The 24,000-nt window shown below is 36.3% G+C and overlaps 1 protein-coding gene across 1 annotated transcript; it reads right to left on the reverse strand.

Moving 5' to 3' along the window:
- Positions 1-394: 394 nt before the first annotated feature.
- Positions 395-21,465, reverse strand: LOC103478378 (lysophosphatidylcholine acyltransferase 1). Its single transcript, XM_008432179.2, has 14 exons — positions 20,984-21,465; positions 14,386-14,525; positions 13,437-13,651; positions 10,007-10,119; positions 9,630-9,690; positions 8,896-8,954; positions 8,645-8,679; positions 7,918-7,972; positions 7,634-7,716; positions 7,229-7,354; positions 6,566-6,719; positions 5,606-5,704; positions 5,100-5,241; positions 395-4,946 (listed from the first exon to the last, which is right to left on the reverse strand). Exons 1-14 carry the CDS (start codon positions 21,104-21,106, stop codon positions 4,714-4,716), a joined length of 1,638 nt encoding a protein of 545 aa, XP_008430401.1. The 5' UTR covers positions 21,107-21,465; the 3' UTR covers positions 395-4,713.
- Between the last annotated feature and the right edge of the window lie 2,535 nt (positions 21,466-24,000).

Below are 24,000 nucleotides of genomic sequence, written 5' to 3' on the forward strand. Positions count from 1 at the left end.
AGTGAAAAAGCAGATTTTAAAGTAGATGAATTGTCTAGAAAGTCCCTCCATTATTTACACCGATAATAAAAGGAAAACCTTATATGTCAGTAGCATGAAGCTAGTGCCTTCAGAAAATTAACAGCAGTTCATTATGTCCTCACAAGAGGGAGACATTAAGCAACTGTTGAGTATTTTTCCTTTTCCTTTAAACTACATTGGTTCAAATGAGCATTTGATTTTTCTTGATAAAATGAAACAGGAAAAAAAGACATTACAAAATACTTTCAATTAACAAATTATGATAGCATATTTGGAAATGTTTTGTTTATACTCCTAATTCTTATACTGTGCAGCACCTTTACATAGAACACCACTTTCGCGTATAATGTTCTAATAATGACAGACACGGCTGCATATTAACACTTTTGTCTTTAATTTCATCCAAGAGTCACATTGACAAGTTACATAATAGCCATCATGAACAGATTCAAAATAGCTTTTTTGTAATGACTCTTTAGCATCAAAATGCAGTAATAAAATAAAACTTGTTTGATATAGAAAAAGACTGGAAATAAATCTAGACGAAGAAAAAAACAAACTCAAAATATTTCAGGTGATTCACTTACAATAAGCCATCAGAAAGACAATATCACTCTGTAAGAGTACACCGGTCCTTCGTCTTAGGCTCACTGCAGAACAAACTGTGACAGGCAGCAATAGCATAAATACAAGTTTGTCTCTTGCAGGTTTTACATTTTCCTCACATGAAGATTTCATGTTTGAAAAAAAAAAAAAAAGATAAATCTCTACAGAGATATTTATGAGAAGGGAAACTAAATGAAAACAAATGTATATTCATTCAACCCCAACACATTACTCTTTTTAAATACCAAAAAAAAAAAAAAAAAAAAAGTTTAGTTCTGAATATCTGAGGGCGTATAATCATATATTCTGCTTAAATCAAACAAAACAGCATGTTCCTTCTGGGACAAAAAAACTTTTGAGAATTTGTTCTGTTTTAATATTTTTCACCGATTTTCAGCTTGTATCCCAATACAATAACATCTTCCTAAAATGCAGCATCTGCATTAATAAGAGTTCTTTTAAATTGGAAACATTTAATACTTTTCTAATTCATGGTGTAAACATAATCGAGTCCTTCAAATCTTTTTTCCTGACTGCCAACTCCAAGAGTTTACGCAATTATTTTAGGTGCCTAATTTCCACAATTCTGACAAAGAACAGTAGGATGAGCTGGAGGAAGAACTTGAACTGAACTAAATAAAATCCTCAATTTTCTCTGCGCTCCCTTTGCAAAGGAAACAAGTTAATGGTGAATTGAAATACTGCAGGCTATGACCCTACTGCGCTTCAGAGCTTTCTGACCTTATGTTTACAAAAATAAAAGCACTGTAAAGTGCAAGCACAAATCCATACAATTCTGGAAAAAAAAGTAACAGCAGGACAATGCTTTAAGATTGTCATAAGTTATAGGAAATGATAGCTTGTATGCGTGTGCAGTCTGGAGTGCTTGTGTGACCCCGGCCCGTCATGTGGTGGTGCATCACCTCAGGGCTCTACCACTCAATACACTCGCACTTAGTTCAACCTGCACATCTCAAACAAACAAACAAACAAACTAACTAAAAGCAAATTCTGCAAAACCATGACGTCTTAGGAAAATGTCCACTGGAGATCAGCACTATTGAGAGCTTCTGATTGTGACAAGATTGTCTGTACATTCTCTTTTTAGCATAAAAATTCTGTAGAGGCTATCAAGGCTATAGGTTTCCATATGAAATCTGCATTTTGTTCCTAAGCAGTCGACTCGGCGACACCAGTAATAATATAGCAATAAAATTTTACACTGTGTAGGAGCAATAAAGCGCAAAATAACTAAGATTATAAAAAAAAAAAAAAAAAAAAAAAAAAAAAAAAAAAAATGTGGCTCATTTGTCATGATCAATACAAACTGCAGAGCAGAGAAGATCACAGATCTTTGTCATGGCAGTGAAAAGAATAATCATTCACATACGTATATCAAAAATTCACAAAATGTCCCGCATCTGGAATATTCAAAATACATATTAGAACTTTTAAAAAGCATTCATCTGGAGAAGGCTAAACATATGAGGAATATTGCTTTACTCAAAGTCGGAAAGGAGGATATATAAAGGATACAAGGTCACAAACGAAATGGAAACGTGACAAATTTACAGTTTTGGAAATGATGGTGAATAGACGGCAAAGTGAATCACTTGATTCTCTCAGGGGAGGTATTCCATTTAAATATGATCATTTATGATTAATGGCAGAATGTAAAGAAGGGTAAAGCTTGAGAAGTAGAAACGCAAGTTGTTACACTGAGCGTTTCTGTAGAACAAAGAAAACCGAATTTGTCAGAAAATGACTTAAAAAGTGAACATCATTGGCATAATCTGAAGGAGGTAAACAAAGTGATAAAAATTTAGGTGGCAGCTGTGTACATTTTACATTTTTTCATAAAATATCAGCATAATTGAAATTCAAACATCTGTTAATGTTACTAAGACAAACCTTCATTAAACCCATAATTAGATTTTAAGTCTAAAAAAACAACGCAAAACGTAGGGGTGCACCGATTTATCGGCCAGCTGATTTCCTGGTGCAGATTTCCTTAATTTTGAGAGACTGGTGATCGGTTGATACTTTCATGTGAAGTCAAAAATTTTATCAACCTCAGCAAAGGTCTAAAAATCAGTCACTGCCCTCTTCTGCTCTGCAGTGAGGTCGGTTTGACTGACAGACATGTATGCACCGTCTTTCTTGCTATATTTAGCAACATTTCTGACGAAAAATTGGTATCAATCAAAATCAGATTCTGCAGCCCAGACTTTTTAAAGATTGGCAATTGGCCAAAACACTGCAATCAATGCACCCCTACAAAAATGACGACTACATAATCTTAGAGATCATCTTGACAACTTTCTTAAATTTGTAATGGAAAAAAAAAGTCTGAAATCTTCTTTAGTTTTAATTTTAAAAGTAGCTCCCCTTTACATCTGGTTAATTCTGAATATATTTCATACATGTACAGGACTCATAGGAGTACAGAGTCTCTCAAACTAAACCTTGCTCACTGACACATTTTATCGCGACAGTTTGCTCAACGTACAAGTACATTTTCAGAATGAGGTTTAAATGCTAACAGAGGTGGGCTCTTCTTTATTGTGGTCACAGGTACAAGTTCTCGGATCCACCTTACAGCATAAGGAAAATATCTGCTTTTGTGAAGATCAGAAACATGGTGGATATTTCTGGTAGGTTAGATATTTCAACATTGACTGGAAATAAAAACAAAAAAAAATGTACAAGAACTCAGAAAACTGTGACTGTATCAATAAGTGGCTCCAACGTTTTCTTTTAACAATGTAACACTGAGAAGAAAGTACCAAACATTCTGGCGATTGTTTGCTTTCACTGGTCTCATGCCATAATTTGATCCCTTTTAACCGGTTACAAGACTGGGTAGGCATGTGCCGGTTACTAGAATCAAGATATACCAATGCTTAAAATATGGCTTCGTAATGAGAAAGAAAAAATCTCTTAGCATTCAAACTTGTTTTAATTAGCCATAACTTCCTCCAGCTTTGTGGGGCAGGGAGAGTAATGCAGTGCTGCCTCTCCTCAAAATGCTTTGACAACAAAGAAACTATGTGATGAGTTCATTTTTTTTTCTTTTTTACTTTTTAAAATGGTGATACAGCTTTGGTATATTTTGAGAATCTCATACCGGCCCATGCCTACATGAAAGGCAAACAAAAACCCACACGAAAAATAAGGTGTTTCATTTTTTCACCCAATGCATTTTGGTCCAAGTTGCGTATTATCAAATGAAACAAAACACTGAAATAATAAAAAAAAAAACTGTATGAAACTATGAAGCGACAAGGACAAAAGATCAGTTGCGAAGAACAGTTTACATGCATGTAACCTACAAATAGTCAAAAACCATGACATCATTAATATTTCCATTTTTGTCACTGAACCCTGAGCTAAATCATATCACTGTGTTTACACACACACACGCGCGCGCTCACACTCACACACACTCGTAGCAGTTATAATTGTCGAAGTTCAGAGACCCGAGATAACCTCAAATACGGCTGCAGAAGCTTCGTGCTTCCAGCCGTTCCTCACCGGTTCCCCCGGGTTTTCCTTCTCCACAGAAATAACAGGAGTCCATTTATTCTGCATGTTCATTTAAAAGTTCAAAAGGCAGCTACCATTAAAAGGAGGAAATGGATAAAACATTACAAGAACAAAACAAAAATAGATTCCACAAAAAGTTGTGTTCTCTTTACAATCCACAGATTGTTTGCGTCTCGGTAAATTTGTGTTAAAAACATGCAGGGGAGAACGAGTGAAAATAAATTAAAATTGACTCCCAAGAATCCTAATAAGTGCTTGCCCTTCAAGTATGTAAGCATTGTATCCCCAAAAAAGCCAGTATTTGGCATTACGACAATTCTTCCTAAGGGAGGGGGAAAAAAAAAAAAAAAAGGTTGTTTACAGGCTGAAATGAAAAGAACCTCATGGATGCAACACCAATAAGAAAGGGTAAACTTCATTTTATGTTTGTGTTTAATGAAATGTTGTCCCTTACTGTGTGAAAAAGTTACTACAAGGTAACCAATATTGCCCCTTACAGAATTCCCTCTCACCAGGAGAGGCCCTGCTCCCTCTACTCTCTCAGTTGTGTTTCTTTATGAGTGGATCTACTGAGCTGTCGTGGTCTTTAGGGCTGAAGTCGGGACAGATACCATTGGCTGTTTTGCTGTTGGCAGTGCCTTGCAGGTTTATAGTCGATGGGTTGGTCTGGGTGTGGTGTTCCTGACAAGGTCCACTCTGAGGACCTACACTTTCAGTGTGAAGATAGTCATCAGCAAAGTCTGGGTTCTCCTCCACAAACCCTCGGAACTTATCTGAAAAGACCACAAGGGGGAGCCAGAGACAAAGACAACGTTACAAGCTGGCTGGACTGTAGATGTTTCAGACTGTGAAAGAAGACCATGCCCACTTTCACTGCAAAGTTTATAACAGAGAAGAGCATTGTAGTGTTTGGAGGATCGTTTTACCAAATGTAATCTTCCCCGTGTCATCGACGTCGATGGCCGAAAACAGACGGGACACGTTGAGGTGAGTCACTCCTAAAGCCGTCTTCAGCACAACTGCCAGCTCGCTCTCTGTGATGGCGCTGTCTTCCTCTGCCTCAAACATCTGCAAAAAGACGAAATGGGTATCAAACAGTTCATTTAAAAGATTGTGAAAATGTATAAGTCTACTTGGTTCTGATGCACATTCACATTTCATTTCTATGAAACAGAGCTCTGAACCTGGAAAGTAATGTTTAATAAACTGACAGCTTGCACAGAGAAGAAACAACAAAAAAAGCATCATACTACTTCGACACTCAAATCACCAAGTAGCACTTGAATATAACTAAGCTCAGGCCAAGTCAACAAACACAGTGCGTCATTCTGTCTGGCGACAAGATCAGCACACAGTTTGATCTTATTCTATTTGTCTTAAATCAATTTTTTCCCCAAATAAATTACTAAGCACAGATTGAAGCAAAACCTACCTTGAAAGCCAATTTCATTGTTTCCAGAGTTTTGGCAGGTCTGCATACGACGGATAAGGCTATCACATACTCTCTAATGTCCATGCTGTTATCTTCATGCTGTAAAAAAAAAGAATGAAAAAGTAAAAAAAAGTAGGCAAAAATATGTTGGGCCCTGTCACTATCAGCAGCCTGATTGAGCATAAGTAAATGAAACAAAATGATAAAGTAAATTTACAATGGAAGTTGCTGAAATAGCGTGTGCTAAAATTTAATTAATTTGTCACACACTGCAAATCCTGTATGAGATCACAAGAGTAACATTACATGAGGTTTAATTTTAGCAGAATAATGTGGCCATGTAAAAAAAAAAAAAGGCCATCTTGCTACCTGGTTTCACAAAGTGACAAACTTTTCCATCAGTTTTCTACCCCCAGCACCTCTGCCATCATATCCCAAGATCACATTTCCAGGATTCATCATGGTGAAGTTGTCTCTGAAGTATTTTTTATTTTTCAACCATATATTGGGAATCAAAGAGGTCAGACCAGAAATTGATTAAAAACCCTTGATAAAGTGCTTGGGAGGATTTTCTGCAGCATTCTGACTCCTAGAAGAACAAAATCCTGAGAAACTATTAATGCACGTCTAGACGAAAAATACATCTTTTGAAATGCAAAGTGTTGCCATAGCAATATGTTTCCTAAGAAGGTATAGACGGCTGAATAAATGCATAGTGTGAGATATTGTATTTTATTTTTTAATGTGTACAGATACACTAACCACAAAGTTATGAGCACATAGAGGACTGTTTGATAATTATACATCTATTTATTTTACCCATCTTCCTGTACTGCAAAACAATATTCTTTGTCAACTACATTGACCCACAAGACCATCGCTTTGTTTTGGGGGTTTTTTTTCTTTCACAAAACACATACTTATCGAGCCAAGCTGTAGCTGTGTGAGTAAGGTCTTTACCTCATCAAAAAGAGCAAACATGTCGCGCAGCATATCTGAAACTGGGACATCTAGGAAGTGAGCAAAGTCTTCCAAGGCAAGTTTCTGCCCTTCCAGCTTTCTGGCTCTGTTCCCGTATTCCTGCAACACCTTCTCTGTGTTCTGGGGCTTCAGCCTGCGACAGCATGGGAGGAAACTCTTGTTTAGGATCTGTAAACTATTATGCATTATGTGAGCAAGAAAACATTTTCTAATTATTAAAAAATAGAAAAAAAGGACAACTGATGCATTGAGAAAGGAAAATTTTCTCTCAACTGGAAGGACAATTTTGGTTGACGTTTAGAGTTGATAACCTCACTGAATTTTACAATACTTTTTAAAAGAAGAAGTTCAGCCAAATCTGCAGTAGTTAAAGAGGAACTGGAACTCTTTTCCAGTAGCTGGTCGTCACAAAGAGCACCAATCCACTGCATACAGTTAACTGGTGCAGCTTACAACATCAAGATTCTATCCTAAACAAAAATCAGACAGTAAAGTTTGAATATGCAGCACTTGTTTGCAATACTCCAGCCAAAAAAAAAACAAATCCCAGCTGATTTCCTGCTGTGATTTTCATCGTCTCCCATCCGTGACCTTTACTTAGTTCTCTTTAATGAGTCCTATGCATTGGAAAACTTGACTCACCCCAGTCTCCTGACAAGCTTGGCAAACTCCAACAGACAGGTGTCGACCGGCAGCCTCAGCTGGCCCTCTGCCATCGCCAGCTGGCAGTCTTCAAATGAATAATCTGTGATGGGTACCCCCAGGGCTCTGAGCGCACCAGAGATGACGGGACGACGACAGGACAAATCAATACTTTGCTTTAGGTGCATGTTCTTATTATGGAAAAAGATTTATGCTTTCATCTCAAACGTATGAAACTTTTAGTGATCACAGATCAAATCCTTATGATTAGATACGGGGATTTTACAAATCTGTGGCCATCTGAGCTTCCTTTCTGTTACTTGTGGTGATGTGCATACCAAACTGCAGAGTATAGGACAGTATCATTTCTCACATCTGCCAGAACAATCAATACATTTCACTTACTTGGCCATGACTCGTCTCACATTGACAGCAAAGAGAGCAGGATTCCTTTTCTCCTCCTCTGAAGGGGTGTAAATGGGAAGGAACTGCACAAAACCCAAAAATAAAATGTAAGCTGTTCATCATTTAAAAGGAAAAAGATGTCTAAATTTAACAAAAATTTGAATGACAAAAGAACTTGAGTCCTTCTAAGGTCAAATTCTTGCTTTTAATGAGTGACGAACATCAAGTAAGCCATCTTTGACAATGAGAGAAAAATGCACACATAATCCTGCTTTCATACTTACCTCTATCACAAACTCATTGTGTAACTGGCAGAGAGTCAGCCACAAGATTTTAAAACTGAAAGGCAGAAAGATAGAAATCATAAGTGATCAATAAAGACACATACAGCAGTTTTTAAGACACCAACACTTTGTTTATTGCTGTGCAATATTCTGTCAAATGACTATCTGGCTGAGTGAGGCCAACTAACAAGTAATCACAGCATTTAACGCACCACAGGTCTAAGTTGTTATGATAATGTCAAGATGAAAACGATAAGCACTCCTACAAATGTCAGTTTTATGACATCTAATTTCTAAAATGGGTTGCATTTGTTTTAGGTATATCAAAAACAACTTGTGCATTTTGAATGAATCCGAGACCAAATGAAATTTTGTTACACATTTATTTAATTGTTTACCTCCTCACAAAATGCTAATTTCTAACAACATTGCTAGCACACCACAGACCGTATAATAATTACTGTGTATATATATAATCTTGCTTGTTTGTAGCTGACCAAATACTTATTTTCCACCATATTTTGCAAATAAATTCTTTAAAAATCAGACAATGTTATTTTCTGGATTTTTTTTCTCCTTTTGTCTCTCATACTTGAGGTACATCTATGATGACAATTACAGGCCTCTCTCATCTTTTTAAGTGGGAGAACTTGCACAATTGGTGGCTGACTAAATACTCTTTTGCCCCACTGTATATATATATAAAAAAAAAAAAAACATTACATACGCTCCTGGTCCTTGCCACGTCCATGTGATTGTGTCCTGTTAAAAACACATTAAACCATTAAGCTAAATTTGCTATATTATTGTTCTTTTTCCTTCGACTTTATGACAGACATCAAACTGACATATTTACCAGAGTCTGGCTTAAAAAAATATATAAAAGCAACAAGAGGAAGTGAATCTAAATTGTTACTCATAAAATATCAAAGGTTTGGCAGTAAAATAGTCCATTACCCAATCTATCGGCAATCTTACCAGTTTATTGGGGTAGCGAATCACAACAGGCTGCACTGGAACACCAGGGATAAAAGCCCCTAAAAGAAAAAAAACAACAAAGTTTAGATAAATCATCATAGCTAAAAAAATCTGGAAACACATAAACAGAGCCATTGAAATATAACTGCCAAGGACAGATTTCTGTAGATTATATGTCAAGAATCTACCTTTAGGAGTTTAATAACGACTTAAACTTTGTCTATTTTGCTGATCACCCTTCACATGTCTGTGGTTCAAGAAATATCTTGCCAAAAGTATCAAGTTATTTTCAGCACAGTGTAAATTGATATCTACAGGGACTTATTTTTTGTTACACTTTAAGAATTTCTGCTTTAATGGCTCATCTGTTGGATAGACGACTTGCAGCCTTTGATTCCAACGTGCATCAAAAAAAATAAATAAATAAAACTTGTTACTGATCACCATGTCGCTGGTTCACCAGCAATAATCAGTGGTATTTACTTATCATGTCAGTGGTCATTAATAATATTTGATTTTATTAGTGCAGACTATTGGAAAGAGGCCAAAATAAAAGACAGACCTAAAATAGCCCAATTTCCACATTTGGACCCACTTTCTTTAATGTTGTCTAACATTCTTTCAAATGACGAAAAGTGTGGTTTACTAGTGGCAAACCACACTTAAAAACAAGCCTTGAAATCAGCTGTAGTTTAGTGAACAAAGTTTCGACTGAATGCCTGGAAACATGTTACCTGGCTTAAAGGTAATGAGGCAGGATCTATTGGTGCAGGTCCCCTCTGGAAAAATCATGACCTAAAAGTAAGTAGGAAATTAATCGCTGATTAAACAATATTTTCTCATTGTTCATGCTAGTAGGACAACTACGATATGTAACACGGCAAGTAATTCATCCCAAAACGATCCAAATGTTACTATGAATCATTTGTGTAACTCTATGTAAGCTTGTTTAAAAAAAAAAAAGAAAATCAAAAAGATTTAGCAGAACTGCAACTACCTTGGTAAATTAGACATGCAAATAAAAAAATAAAATAACAGTTCCTGTTAAAAGATGCTTCTTTTGGGGGATTATTAGGCCACAGCAAAATTACACTTTTGTCAATCCACTCACTTGAGGCCAATCGCCTCCATAATGAGCTCTCCGCCTGATCTCCTCCACCGTCTTCTTTCTCGAGTTCTGGTCTGATCGGGATACGAACACAGGCCGAATGTATTTTATCAAAGCTGGAAGAGACACAAAGAATCAAAAAAGGAATATAACACAGTTAGTCAAGAAAACATTTGTATTTCAACAAAGTAAAGCACAGATAATCAGACATTTTTATTTCAAAAGCAAAAGAGATGATCAAGAACAAAAATGACATTAAGGCACTTCTGCAGTCATAGCCGTTAAATAAGTTAACACCAAATCACTCCTGACAAACATGTCATGTCAAACATGCTTATTGGCAGGCATTTTTACAAGTCTGCAGTACAATTAGATAAAATATTATATATTATATTTATATTTGACTGAGCGCAGCATTAATAAGCAAACCCATCCATGTTATGTTTGGGTCAAAGTTACCACAATTAGTCTGCTATTTTAAACACAGCTGTAAATGTTCGGAACACAAGTTCCTCAAAGACAGAAGCATGAGTCAGAATAGCCTCATCTTCAGATCGTAAATGTAAGATAGGTCTCGCTTCTTTTTATAAATACAGTCAGTAAATATAAGGCTACAAGGACACGAGTGACCATTTAACTTCATTTTAGTTTAATCAAGCTCCACAATGTCATTGTTCCTCGTTAAACTGCATTGTTTCATCTTGGAACTTGCACAGCTATTTTTATGTACAATGACACATGACAGGAACTTAGCAATGCAGAGTTCAGTTTCAGTTTAACTGATAGCTGTAGCCACCACGTCTTGTGGTTAGTCAAAATAATAAGCAAGTTTATATAATCGAACTCTATAGCTGAATTTAGATTATTTGAATTTAAATACATTAAAAATAAATACAAAAATTCTGAATGAGTGTAAAATATTAAAATACAGATTATTAAAAGGAGAAATAACATTTACAAAACTGACAGTCTATGAATTATGTGTAAGGAGCCATTGGTGCTAAAATTAGCTGGACTGAAAATATTTGAATATAATCACTGCACTCTGTTTTAAACACTATTTTATTGTGGAAGTAGAGACTCTGGCACTGTTTTATGCCTAATCTTGGTTGATGCAGAACCAATTTGTTGAAACAGATAAAGCATGGTGTACATTGATGCTGCTGCTGGCCACCAAGATAATTTCACAGTGAAGCTGTCAGTGCTTTTCCTCGTACTAGCTGTGTCTGTCACGCCTCTTCCTCATTTTTTGCAAACTAACTTCCACCAAAACAAAGCCCAACCAACACAAAGCATCACTGGTTACACTGGCTTAGTACTTTTAGAATTACTAAAACTAAGGCTATATGCTTTAGCAAGGTCCCATAATTCATCACTCTACAGATGTGGGAAAGCGACACAGATGTGTAATGTGATAAGCCCAACTCAAGGATAAGGAAGATGTCCTTTGATTAGGACATAATCAGCTAAAAAATAAAAAAATAAAATCAGACAAAACACAGCACACTGACAAATGAATACAAAATGCAGCTTTCTTTACTTCCTGGATCTAAATTTCTTCACTCCTTAAAACTAAAAGGAAGTTTTCATAACATTAAAAAAGGTAAACGTTAGCTATTGGCACTAACAGAGGCATACTGCATACAAAAAAGTACAATGAATATGACACTGGGTTAAAGATTCACATGGCAGTTGTATATTTCTTAATATTTTTGAATGTTCAAGCTTAAAAACCAAGACACAGTTGGAAACCAAATCTTCCAGACATGTTTGAGAAAAAAAAAAAAAAAATTAAAAGGTCATGGAAAAAAAAAAAAGAAAAAAGATAATGTATTTGGGAAAAAAAAATGAGGTGGAACTACATGAAGAAAAAGCTGCTTGTGATTGAGTTTCCCACTGACAGGAAGGGATTAATGCTAGCTCCTTCCAAAAGACATTCTGCACACGTGACTGCAGCTGATCATGTCCTAATGCTCATTATGGGTTCCACATGCTTGGCAGGCTCTGCTTCCTCGCTCCTTTTACAAAGGCAATAGGACTGAAATTCAAGATTGGCAAGTCTTATTATTTTTACATTGTCATGACTGCTTCAGAGTCAAACAAAAGCTGTGCAAACAAAAAGAAAAATAAATAAATCTAGTATTGCATAAATTTGATACCTTAGAATACTACAACGCACCATCCCAGCATATTGCAGACTGTTGATTCTGACACACACTGCCAGAAATATTATGCACCAATAGTATGCCGTTTCAATCTTGCAATGCAAGCAAGTAAGAGCGTTTTAACTTGGCTGAGCTCCACTCAGCCTGGAGCTAACAATGTGGCAAATTGCTGACTTAGTTGACAGGGCAGGATGAGGTGAAAGAGAGGCTAAAATAAGACACAAACCTTGACTGTGTCCTGCTTAGAGGTATATATGATCCAATGTCTTCACTGGCAGCTAGACGGGTAACTTCACATGCAAGCCACTTAATAGGATATGTTGTCAATGTGGTGTGACTGCAGTCTGCGACTAAGGTCTACCTGATGTCTGCATCGTGTCTGTGTACAAGCTCCTGGTCTAGGTTTTGATCAAATTAAATCAATAATAGCAGGAGAAAATAATATGTTTACTTCAAATAAGCCTGAAAGTATTTTGTAGGAGTTATTAGAAAAGTGTCTCCTTGTCAAATATTTAGCAGTCAATGAGCAAAATTTTTTTTTAGCAAATTGAAACTTTGAAACTAACTGAAATTCTAAATAAATCAATGTTTACTTGGAATTAAAAGAGTTTTCCTATTCCTAGAATAACCAAGGACATTTAAGTGTTGCCTTAGCAATTCAGTGTATGTAAGAGCATAACATTATATAAGTATATGCATGTTAAAATTAACAGTCTAATAGCTTTTGGGGACGCTGAAAATTTTGACAATGATTTTACAGCTCAAGCCTGTTCCTAAAAAAACACACACACACGCACGCGCGCACACACGCACACACATAGTTAAAATGTGGGAAAAAAAAATGTCAATCCTAACTATGGTGTAGGTCAATAGTGACATTTGATAACTAAATAAGGTGAAGTGTGTACCGTTTAATTTTTAATAAATGGACCAAGACTGTTTAGTTTGCCACCGTGTTGACCCGATTTGGATTGTTTCCTTTATGACCCTAGTAGCAGTCCTTATCGACTGTCAATATTTGTTTTGATTGTAGCAACTACTACTCAGCATAAAGTCCACACTATCTTATCAGGAAAGCATAGTCACCGATAGTGCAGTCAATCCAAATCAGCTTATTTAAAATACTGACAAAGTAAAAGCTTTAGCTCTATTACAATTTTAAAGCAATAATTTGTGGCATCAAACCAAACAATATCATATGCTACATGTGTACTGAATGATTGCTTTGTTTAATGGTAACAATAAACATTTTAGTATGTTTTACTTACTTCCCCAAACTGGTATGTCCTTGCTCTCAGCCTTCATGACTATCGAGGACATCGTCATTGTGACGGGGATGGCGTCAAAGTAAGAGGAGTGGGGTGCCAGGGTGATGATGGGTGCTTCTGTAGGCAGAGCTCTTTGCCCTTTCACAGTTATCCAGTGAAAGCCTCCCGCAAACCACATGATCCGCATGATCACTCTTAGGATGATGTCCACCAATCTGTGGACAAAATTTGGCATGACTTAGTGCTCTTTTCATTCAACTTTGAATTACAAACACTCAGTATGGTGCATTTTGCTTAAATAGCAGTGCTGGTAATATGGGAGGTTTGTGAGATGGGCTGACTCAGAGAAATAATTTAGATATTGAAAAAAATAAATACACTGGTTCTGATAATGTGTGTTTTGAATGAAAACCCAAACCTGGTATGTATTTGCATGATACCCCTCTGAACAAGTTCATCGACATAATACCAGCTGAAAGTCTTTTGGGTTATGTCTTCACCATGTCTGCATATTTGAACGGTGCCATGTTTTCTTTTAATTTTATTTTTGGATCACAGATTTAAAAGTTAAAAATTTGGATGTTTTAAACTTGGCATATTGTTTTATAACCCAACTCCAGATAAATCTATCCAAAACTTATTGACGTGTCTGATTGTCATTTGTTAAATAAAGTTCTCTAATAAACCCTCAAGGTCTGAAAAAAAAACAGCAAAGATTAAATGATACAAAGTTGTGACTTTTTTTGAACACCAAAAAAAAAATCATTTTTAACTATTTTGAAACAAAACATCTGTTAGTAATGCAATAGTTTTTGCTGATACGACATGTTATAAAGCAAAAAAAAAAAAAAAAGACAGGGTTAATCTCTACAATCAAGAGTTGTTTCAGCTTTCCTTAAATCAGTGCAAACATTTTTTCAGAGACACATTTGAGCAGCAGAGCACCTACCTTCTCCAGAGGCACTGGGGTTCAACAGTGGTCTCGGAGCGCCCCACTGAAGCAAGGAAGGCAAAAGGCCAAGCCAGCAGCATCATAAATGCTGCTATGAGCAGACGGATAGGGAATAGCGTCACCGTCATTAATCCAATCTGTTAAAGAGTAAGAGGAGGGGGGAAGAAGTGTTAATCAAATGACAATCAAATGATTGTCATTTGATTGTCATTTGACAATCAAATCAATCATTGTAGAGTAGTTTTAATGGAATCAAAACTACTCTACAATGACACAAAGTTTTGGTGATGCACCAATGCATAACCATTGGATGTTGGAAAAATTTTTGATTTTAAGGATGGATGGGGCCGTAACAACCTCGTTCCCTAAGTAAGAGAATTGAAGATGGGTTGTGGCTGGGTCTTCTAACATTACAATGACCCAAACACACACAGAGGGCAATCAAGTAGTTCTCTAAAATGAATTTCAAGGTCCTAGCGTGGCTGAGTCAGTCTTGAGACCTGATCAATAGAAAATCTTTGGAACGAGCTGAAACTCTGTGTTGCCCAGAAACAGCCCCGAAGTCGGAGAGATCTGGAGATCTGCACAAACTAAAATCCCTGCTGCAGTGTATGCAAACCTGGTCAAAAACTACAAGAAGCAGACTTCTGCACCAAACATTAAGCTCTATTTTATGTCATACTTATTACGTGCAATAAAATAAACATTTAATTATTTCAAAAATAAACAATACAATTAGTGGATTCTTGTTTTTAAAACAATATGTCATCTTCATTTTTTGCAAGTCAGAAAACTTGGAAAAGAATAAATAAATCATTGGTGTATCCAATGTTTATTTTCCCCAGATACTGTGTCATAGGCACACAGCTAACATCTTCTTACTTTGGTGCCCTCTGGATGTCTCAGGTCCTTAAAATCTTGAACATCCACATAAAAAGAAGCTTTCAGCCGTGCTGTAAGAGAACTGACTTTTAAGAACAGGAGCAAGCACCTAATTTATTGCAACAAGTGTGCAATATTTCTAAAGCAAACCAATTGCATAAGGATTTTAAAGTACACCACATACAATTTTACAAAAGCAGCTCTCACTCTTGAAAGAGGAACAAAATCTGGCATTGTTGACTCTCTGAAAAATATTACAAGTGGAATACATTTTCCTAGTTGTCATTTACCCACTGCCCTAATGAACATCATTTAGTTTTTGGAATAATTACTGTTCAATGAAAAGACCCAGAAGGTGCATTTAAATACCAGCTTTAATGACAGTGTCTCACTAATGTCACACTGTTTTAGCGAACAGCTGCACAGTTTGTTACTGTTATGCTTTTGTTTAAATCAAGTAAAGATAAATATTTTATTCTGGTATTTTGGGCTATAAATGCAAAGCAGTTTCAGGTTAAGGCTTTCTTGTGAATAACAAGCAAACATACAGTGAAAGAGGAAGTAGTAGTAAAAAAAAAAATATATATATATATATATATATATCATCATCAAATAGCCATCATCTTTAACATGATGGCTAATATATATGTAAAACACCTGGACGTCTGAATTGCATAGTCTTTTAAAGGTTTCCTTTTTTCACAACTATGCCACTAAAAAAAACCTCAAATTTACTTGTTCAAAAAGGGGCTACTGCAGAGCATTCATAGAATTCACCCAGTGGCTTGGAAACGTGGTCATAATTATCACTGCACAATTGATTGGTGTTAAGCTATGCAAGTAGCGTCACAAAAACACCCAATTCTTGGATGCCTGCTGGGTAGAATATAATAGTGCTCATCTGCCGTTTAATGAACTCTAAATTCCCTACACCAGGTCTATTTCCTCAGTGGACAAGATCCTACAGCACACGGAAAGTGATGGCAACATTATGCAAAGGTACATTCCCTTCAAAAGAGGGTTAACTGTAGTAGAGAAAGTTAAAATTTTAAGCAATAGTATTGCAAATAATTATTTCTGTGAAATCAGGCAGTGCTACAATGAAGGATAAGTGGTTCAAAAGCAATGAACATGATTAAAGATCAATGCAGCTAATCTGACAAGATACTTATGAAATGAATGTCACTTCATGAGTCCCGTTTCTAAATTCACATAACTATGAAATAAAGATAAGCCATTTAAACTCCATTCTTGAATATATGTTGCATGCATCTAGGCATTCTGGGTTAACTTCTCTTTTTTCCTGTTTTGCTTCATGCTTATTCAAAGCAATAACTAGATTGTGAAGTCCAGGGTGAGCTACTGGGGTTTCTAAATAATTAGTACTTTCTTTATAAAGTAAAATCAGGAAAAAATCTAGAACTGTTGGATAGTTTGTGTTGTCTTTAACATGATGGCTAATACAAAGACAGGTTCATGCATTGCATTACTGACCAGTATTCACTATGCAATTCAGACAATATAACACAGGATCAGACAGACTTAAGACAATAAGCGCAAGTTATCTGATATGATTTATGTAGAAAACCAACAGAAGCATCCGTAATTATACACATCAAGCTTTGATGAATGGTTTCTTCCTTTGATAGAAAATTTTAAGATATTTCACATGGAGATAAGTTGACTTGTTCATCACTGTATAGTAAGTCTACGACAAGAGAGACATGCTGAACACGATAGGTTATAATTCTGCTTCAGCCTATTAGTTCAGTGGTCTTTAGTTTGCCCTTTACACGTAAGAGCCTTATGGTCAAAGACTAAGTACAACTTGGACAACGATCTAACAGATCAGACATGGATTGGCTTTGCTTCCTCCCCATTTCTGAACCTGGAAACTTTTGAGTGAAAAGACATGGAATCAGTGTTGGAGTGAACATATTCCTCACAACCATAAATACGTCACTTCAGTTTATTTATTGGGTGATCATTTGTTAAGAAGGCTATTATTATTTTTAAACAACATTGTAAGAATAGCACAATCACCAAACCAACAAGAGGTGTTGAAGAAACAAAAATGTATGCAAACTATCTGGTCTGCATGGACTTGAATTGCATAATCGCTTGAGTGTCATCAAATGTTATGGCTTTTATGTTAATCTGAAGGATCAATCTGCGCTTCAGCCAAAGTTTTGAAATTGGAACATTTCTCCAATTGAAGTGACCACAACTCCACAAGAGTTTCTGAACGAAGGGATTTCCCTCGTCTCGCTTCACACCAGTGTGGGAAATCCCACAAGTCTCACAAATAGTTCATCTGGGTTAGAGATGATTCTCAGATAGGAATTTTTTCATGAGTGAGTTAAAAGATAGTCATTCTTTTCCTCACCTTTCTGGCTAACAAGCAACATTTTTTCACAATTATTTCCTCATTAATTTCCATGTCTTTTTAAATGCAAACAATATCTATTCTCTTAGGAACTGTGATTACATATTGTAATAAGAAAAACTGTTAAAGACTTAAAGTACTGACTATATTCTGGATTTTATTCATCTGACTAACTTTTCACATCATCTATGAAAAGATGATGTGACCTGTGTCTGACCCTCTCTAGGTTACTATGTATAACCTGCAACAACATGCTCCCCTCCTACTTGTTATGGAAGTATCAATCATAAAAGACAATTTATTATGATGCTGAACAAACATTTGTGTGCAACTTCATGCCACATACAGCTGAGTTGTGCATTATTTTTTTCTTTTTGCGAAACATCTCGACAGGAAACATGCAATAGCATCACTCTGAAGAGTACTGCACTTTTCTCAAGCCCATTTGTGAGAAGACACTTCTGCAGTCAGAAGTTTAAACCACATGCTGGATTTCTAATCACTGTTCTCAACAACAGAAACTCATGACCTCACGTAGATGCAAACACTTCCCCCATTTTAACTCATATGAATTCAACAAGAGGGTCCGTGGTATTCTTAATGATTAGTCAACCCTTAGTTTTTAAGGAACAAAAGTCATTAGTAGAATGTCCATCATCCGTGTACAATGCAGCATGTGACAGTATTTCTCCATCAAAATCTTGTGTTTCACATGAGTAGCAACTTGTACCACTTTTTGCAAATGTTTGACACAATTGCCAAAACTGTGATCATTTTAATCATAATATATTTGCAAACCTTAAGCTTAAATGTTGCATATAGTTAAATCTCTATTATCAGCAGTAGTAAGACTTAAATATTCTGCAAAGTGCATCTTGTTGCAATCCAGCACTTGACTGAATTTTGAAATTTCAATATTGACCCAACAGTGGCAGCAGTCCCAGGACTCAACACTGACTTTTTTTGAAGCACCTAGCTTAGCTATTGCCTTCCTACACAATTCCACTTGATTCTCATCTCTCTTCACTACCCCATAAGGGCTTTCTCCCATTGAACTGGATTACTCATGTAGAATTTCAAAACATTGTGAACAATGACATTGATTTCCGTTCTGATTCAGAATTTTAGTCTGCCTGTAGTTTAGCAGTAGCAGCAGTGAAAGTGAATAAAGCTATTCAGTCCAGTTGGCCATGCTTCTAAATATTGATTTAATGTTAAGAACCACCTAGTTCGGCTGGTACCCCTCCAGCAAGCAATCGTTTCTCAACAGCCGAGAGTCCAGACACTCTGTATGAAGCATGGAACAAAGGGCTACTTTTTGTCACATTGTTGAATTCAATTTGAATATCAAGAATGTAAATTAGTACAGATGAAAAGTTTCTACAGAAAAAATAGGCAAGTTATGCTAAATTATGTCAAATTGACTAAGCCTTATATCATGTTATACTGTTAATCCCTCATCAAAAACATATCTGGAGTGCTGCTTTGAATCATTTCAGCATGTCTGAGAATCCCCTTTAAAATGTCCCGTGGCAGCCATTCTGGGGTGCATAAACTTTTACTTATACAATGCAGCTCCCATTTACCCAAAGCTCTTAGAGCTAAGATCTCCAACCACCTCATAGAGCATCCCTCCCCCACACCTACTCCATGCTGCTCCTCTAGGCTAGCAGAGGCAGCATTGAATAAATACCTGGTGGAACTGTGCATCTGCTGAGCTCGTCATACAAACTATTCCTCAGACCAATGCACCTAACAACAGTTTAAAACAGCATCATGGAGAAGCAGTGTTGTCATGACAGGCTGAATGAGGAATATCTGAAAGTGTAGGAGATTCTTAAAGAGACAGAGGCCAATTTCAAGAAGGTAAACTGTTATGTTAAATGTATTTAAAATTACTCTTGATACACACAACAACTTACTTGACTTTGTTAAGAAAGGGCACCATGCACCTGGAAAATACCCCTCTCTCCTTCCACAAACATTTTAAACCAAAAACATTACACATAACTTAATTTTTTTTTATTTAAAATTGAAAAGCAACCATTACTACACTGCTATGTCTAAAACAATCTACAATGATTTTACAGTATTAACGTCTGTGACATTTGTTATTTTGAATTTGAACACTTATGGAGAGCAACAGGACATGTCAGTGTTCAAAGTAAATGTTGAAACTCGGTCACCCTCTTCATGTACTCATGATGAGAGCCAGGCAGTATAATTTCAGATTCAGAAAAACTACAAGTCATTGCAGGCATCTCGAAATTACATATGGTGGCATATTTTGTTTGCACAACAATTTTTACATACTTACACATGTCATTTTCTCTTATTTGTAACCCATGAAAATATTGCACAAAAATGTGTTTTAAAAATTTATCAATTAAAAAAAGTTTTTTCTGTATACTACCAAATCACATTATTTGTCAATTCCAAAAAAACTTACTGATTGCGGGAAAAGCTTTTTATTAATATTTTAACATTTTGTTAATGGATAGTTTTGGTAACATATTCTGATACAACCTGCCTTTTGAGCATATTTATGACTTTGATACAGTTCAAAATGACAATCAGTCTCACACCCTTTTCTTAAATATCTATAGTTCTCCAAAAGTATAGCCATATTTTCGTTCCAATCCTAAACAAAATAAATAACTAAAAAGAATAAATCACAGCAAAAGACAAAAAAATGAAGACATTTAAGTGAGAAACTTAATAAAAAGGGCAGCTATCAGTTGTCTGTCTTTTTCTACTGTCTTCTTTCACAAATGTTGCTTGCTGCTGTCAGTTGTGCTTATTGTTAATGCAAGAAGACATCCCAAAACAAGTTGCTAAACTGCAATGTTTGAAAAAAAACATGTATATGTTTTTTCTTTGACAATGCCAACTGAAATATCTTTTTGGCAAAAGCACTAGAAAAGCATGCAGTTCAGAGCAACAAGCTAGGCCCCTCCTGGACAGTGGGCCATGCTTCAGTCAACTGTATTTTATTTTAAGGGTTTCATGAGTGAAACAAACTTATTTTGCATAAACCCTGATATTAAAATTAAACAACGTGGTCGCAACTCCTAATATGTATTGTGCTCTAAACTATATGAAAACCAAAACGTGTTTGAAGTAAAAGCTGAACAAAGCCACAAGATAAAAGTGACATGTACTCTGCTAATGTTAGCCGGTTAGCTAAGACGAGCACAGCTGATTAAAAGCAAACAAGAAAAACTACCTTGCGACATAATGGTGACAACACAATCACCGTGTCGCACTCAACTGTTCCATGTCCAACAAGCAAGGCATCGTGTTAGTGTGTAGATAAGCTGTTCATACCTTTGCCTTTTCCAGGGGAGTGAATTTCAAGACGTGCACAAAAGGGTTTCTGAACGGAGGAGGTTGGTCCATTTTCTTTCCATCTCCTTCAGTCGCACAATATTTGCTACTCGGCAACCTCATACTTAGAAAGACCGTAAGGTGAGGCTGCAGTTGGTACTTTTGATGTCCTAAAAAGAAAACTGCCAAAAAAATAGAAGAAGCCCCTCAAAGCAAAACGCGGTCTCCCCTTAACTGGCTTGGTCGGTTGCTAATTTAGAAGGAGGCAGTGCCAAGCTATTAACGTTATCTCCCTTTCCTGGTCAGCATGGAGGGATAATTGTTAGCTCAAGGATTAACTGGGGATATCTGAAGTCACCAATATCTGTCTGGCTGCGCAGGTCTCCTTCCTGCACAGCCTCTTCCCCAACCAGACCTGCCCGTTAGCTCTCAATGCTAACGGAAGCGCGATACCTTTCTTACAGCAGGGCGCCTGCGCGCGTCCACAACGGTATTTGCCAAGCACGACCCAACGTTGCCTTCAAAATCCCCTCACATGTCGTAATTTAAAAACTTTAACGTAAAACTGTGTAATGAATACAGTAAAATTAAATATATAAAATACAAACATATAATTCGTTGTAAGAGGGTTATATACAGTTCAGACCGAAATCATAAGTAATATCACTGATCCTGTGATCAAATCTATAGGATTATGTAATCCTATCTTTCCTTAACTGTTTTATTAGTGCTGTTGCAATTGGCAAATAAATCTCTAACAAGGTGTAACTATTAAATAATAACCTTATGATTTTTTATTGTGGTCAATTAAGTATTTTTTGTTTGTGATTTAAATTTAACAATAGCCTTCTCATGTGACGAAAACATTATGGGATTCAGTAATTTAGTCACTGAATTTCATTATGCACTTTTGTTCCTTTCTAACTTTCACATTTTATGGTAAATTTCTACTGGATGAACTCTTGTGTTGCTGGGAGTAAACTGAGGTTGGTAATTTACAGTTAGTCTATAGTCAAAGTAGAGAATTTGACTGATAATGCGTTTAAAAAGTCCTGATAGTTGTAGGATATAGAAACTATCAGTGTTCAAATATTAAAACACATGTCTGTTAGCTTTAATCTCTGCATGTTTTGAGTGTATGTATGTGTAATATTTGACTAATTATTTCTACCAGAAGTGTGATGCTATTCAGCAGTGTTGGCACCGTGGATTGACTTCGGTGTTGTAAAAGTAGTTATGTGCTGCCCTCTTGTGGCATCTTTGTAATCTTCTGTAATCGGAGAAAACTCAACATTTTAAAGGCCCTCTCAGTTGCTATGCAAAAAGGTAATGCTGTTTTCATTTGCACGCCTTGAAATAATTTTTACAATGTTATATTGTAAAATGTAAAAAAAGAAAAAAACTAACTTAGGAGTTAACTTGCATTTTCTTTACCATTAAGGATTTATTTATGGATGCAACAAATATGGATTGTGCTCTGCCTTGCAAGTATTTATTTACAATTTCCACATTTTTACCACTTTACAAATAAAAATGAGAATATGTTTTTAGGGGTCTTTCAAATGATAGACCACCTCAGAGCATTAAAAACAGTGGATGGAAAAGCATACATTATGTTAGAAATGTTTTATTTCTAACTGAATTTTCTACATAGCTGTTTTAAGTATTGAATCCCTTAACATGACCTTATGTTCATCACTGTTTTATGTTCATCTTTACTAATCTCAAATTATGCTGGACAACAGCAGCTGGAACCAATATTTAACAAATTTCTTTCTGATGTAAAAACACAAGGTAGAAGTACAAATTATATCAGAGAAAGACGCTCAGTAAGAGTCATAAAGTCTCTATCATTTCTTTCTAACTTACATTTTCATCAGACCCTCTGAAAACATAAAACAGGGTCTTAAGAAATTAGTACTTTTAACTATTGACAATGTGAATTAAGATTAATATGGTGTAACATAACCCTAACCCTTAAATTAAGTGTTAAAGGAGTGGTACTGTGTATGTTCCAGGTGCATAGTGTAATTTTGAAGCACAATCTAGCAACTGTGTTACCTTCAGCCTTTTATTAAAATGATGCATATATGGATCATGATTCAAATAAAATAAATTTGACTTTGTAATTTGATATCTTGAAATTGGGCTTCCGTTTTTCAAGAAACTCCTGCTCTTTCTGACACTGAACTCTGCACCTCATCATTACAATGGTTCTTTGCAGAACTGGACTGAGAAGTAATTTGTGTAAGTTCAGCAGACCTGCACTTCCACCATGTGTTTGCTGCTGCTAGTCTGAAGGAGCTGAGTGGGGAAGGCGTGGAGGGACAAGGTGCTCGGCTGGAGACTGCACCTCCAAGGAGCAGCTCTGTGGAAATAGGTGTTTTTTTTTTGAGAGCGAACGTTCAGGGATCCCCGAATAGCTGCTGCAGGAGATTCAAGGATTCCTCAAACATGCACAAAAGAATCAAAGCGACACTCAAGGCATTTTTCATTCAAAAAAGTAGAATTTTTATAACACCCCCTCCTTTAAGAATAAACCAAGTATTAAACTCTGTTGGTGTTAAGCTGAATTGCATGTACACAGCAGTTTTGAAAGTTTTCCTTTTATGAGCCCATTGATTGAAGGGCATGTTTGTTCACGTATGTGCTCAAGCATAGTAGGAAAAATTGGTTTGCGTGTTGGAGGCAACATTTCATCTATGACACCGAATCTCCCCCTTGTTCTTTTGTGCAATCATGTTTCTGCTTATGCTTTTTCTAAGAATGTCAAGGACAGGCAGTTGAACGCACACATCTGTGAAAACATCCACACACACACATTTGTGGAGACACACACACGTGCACACACACCAAAAGGACCACTCTACTTCATATTTTAATTCCGGTGTGCAACAATATGTAGCCAAAGTGCCCCGTGGGCTGACCATATCAGGTCGTGACATTTGCATTTGACAACAATGACACCAGACAGGGTTAATGCTGGAGAAAATGGAGAGATAGAGAGAAAGGGGGGG

Source organism: Poecilia reticulata, linkage group LG16, assembly GCF_000633615.1.
Source record: "Poecilia reticulata strain Guanapo linkage group LG16, Guppy_female_1.0+MT, whole genome shotgun sequence".
Taxonomy (NCBI): Eukaryota; Metazoa; Chordata; class Actinopteri; order Cyprinodontiformes; family Poeciliidae; genus Poecilia; species Poecilia reticulata.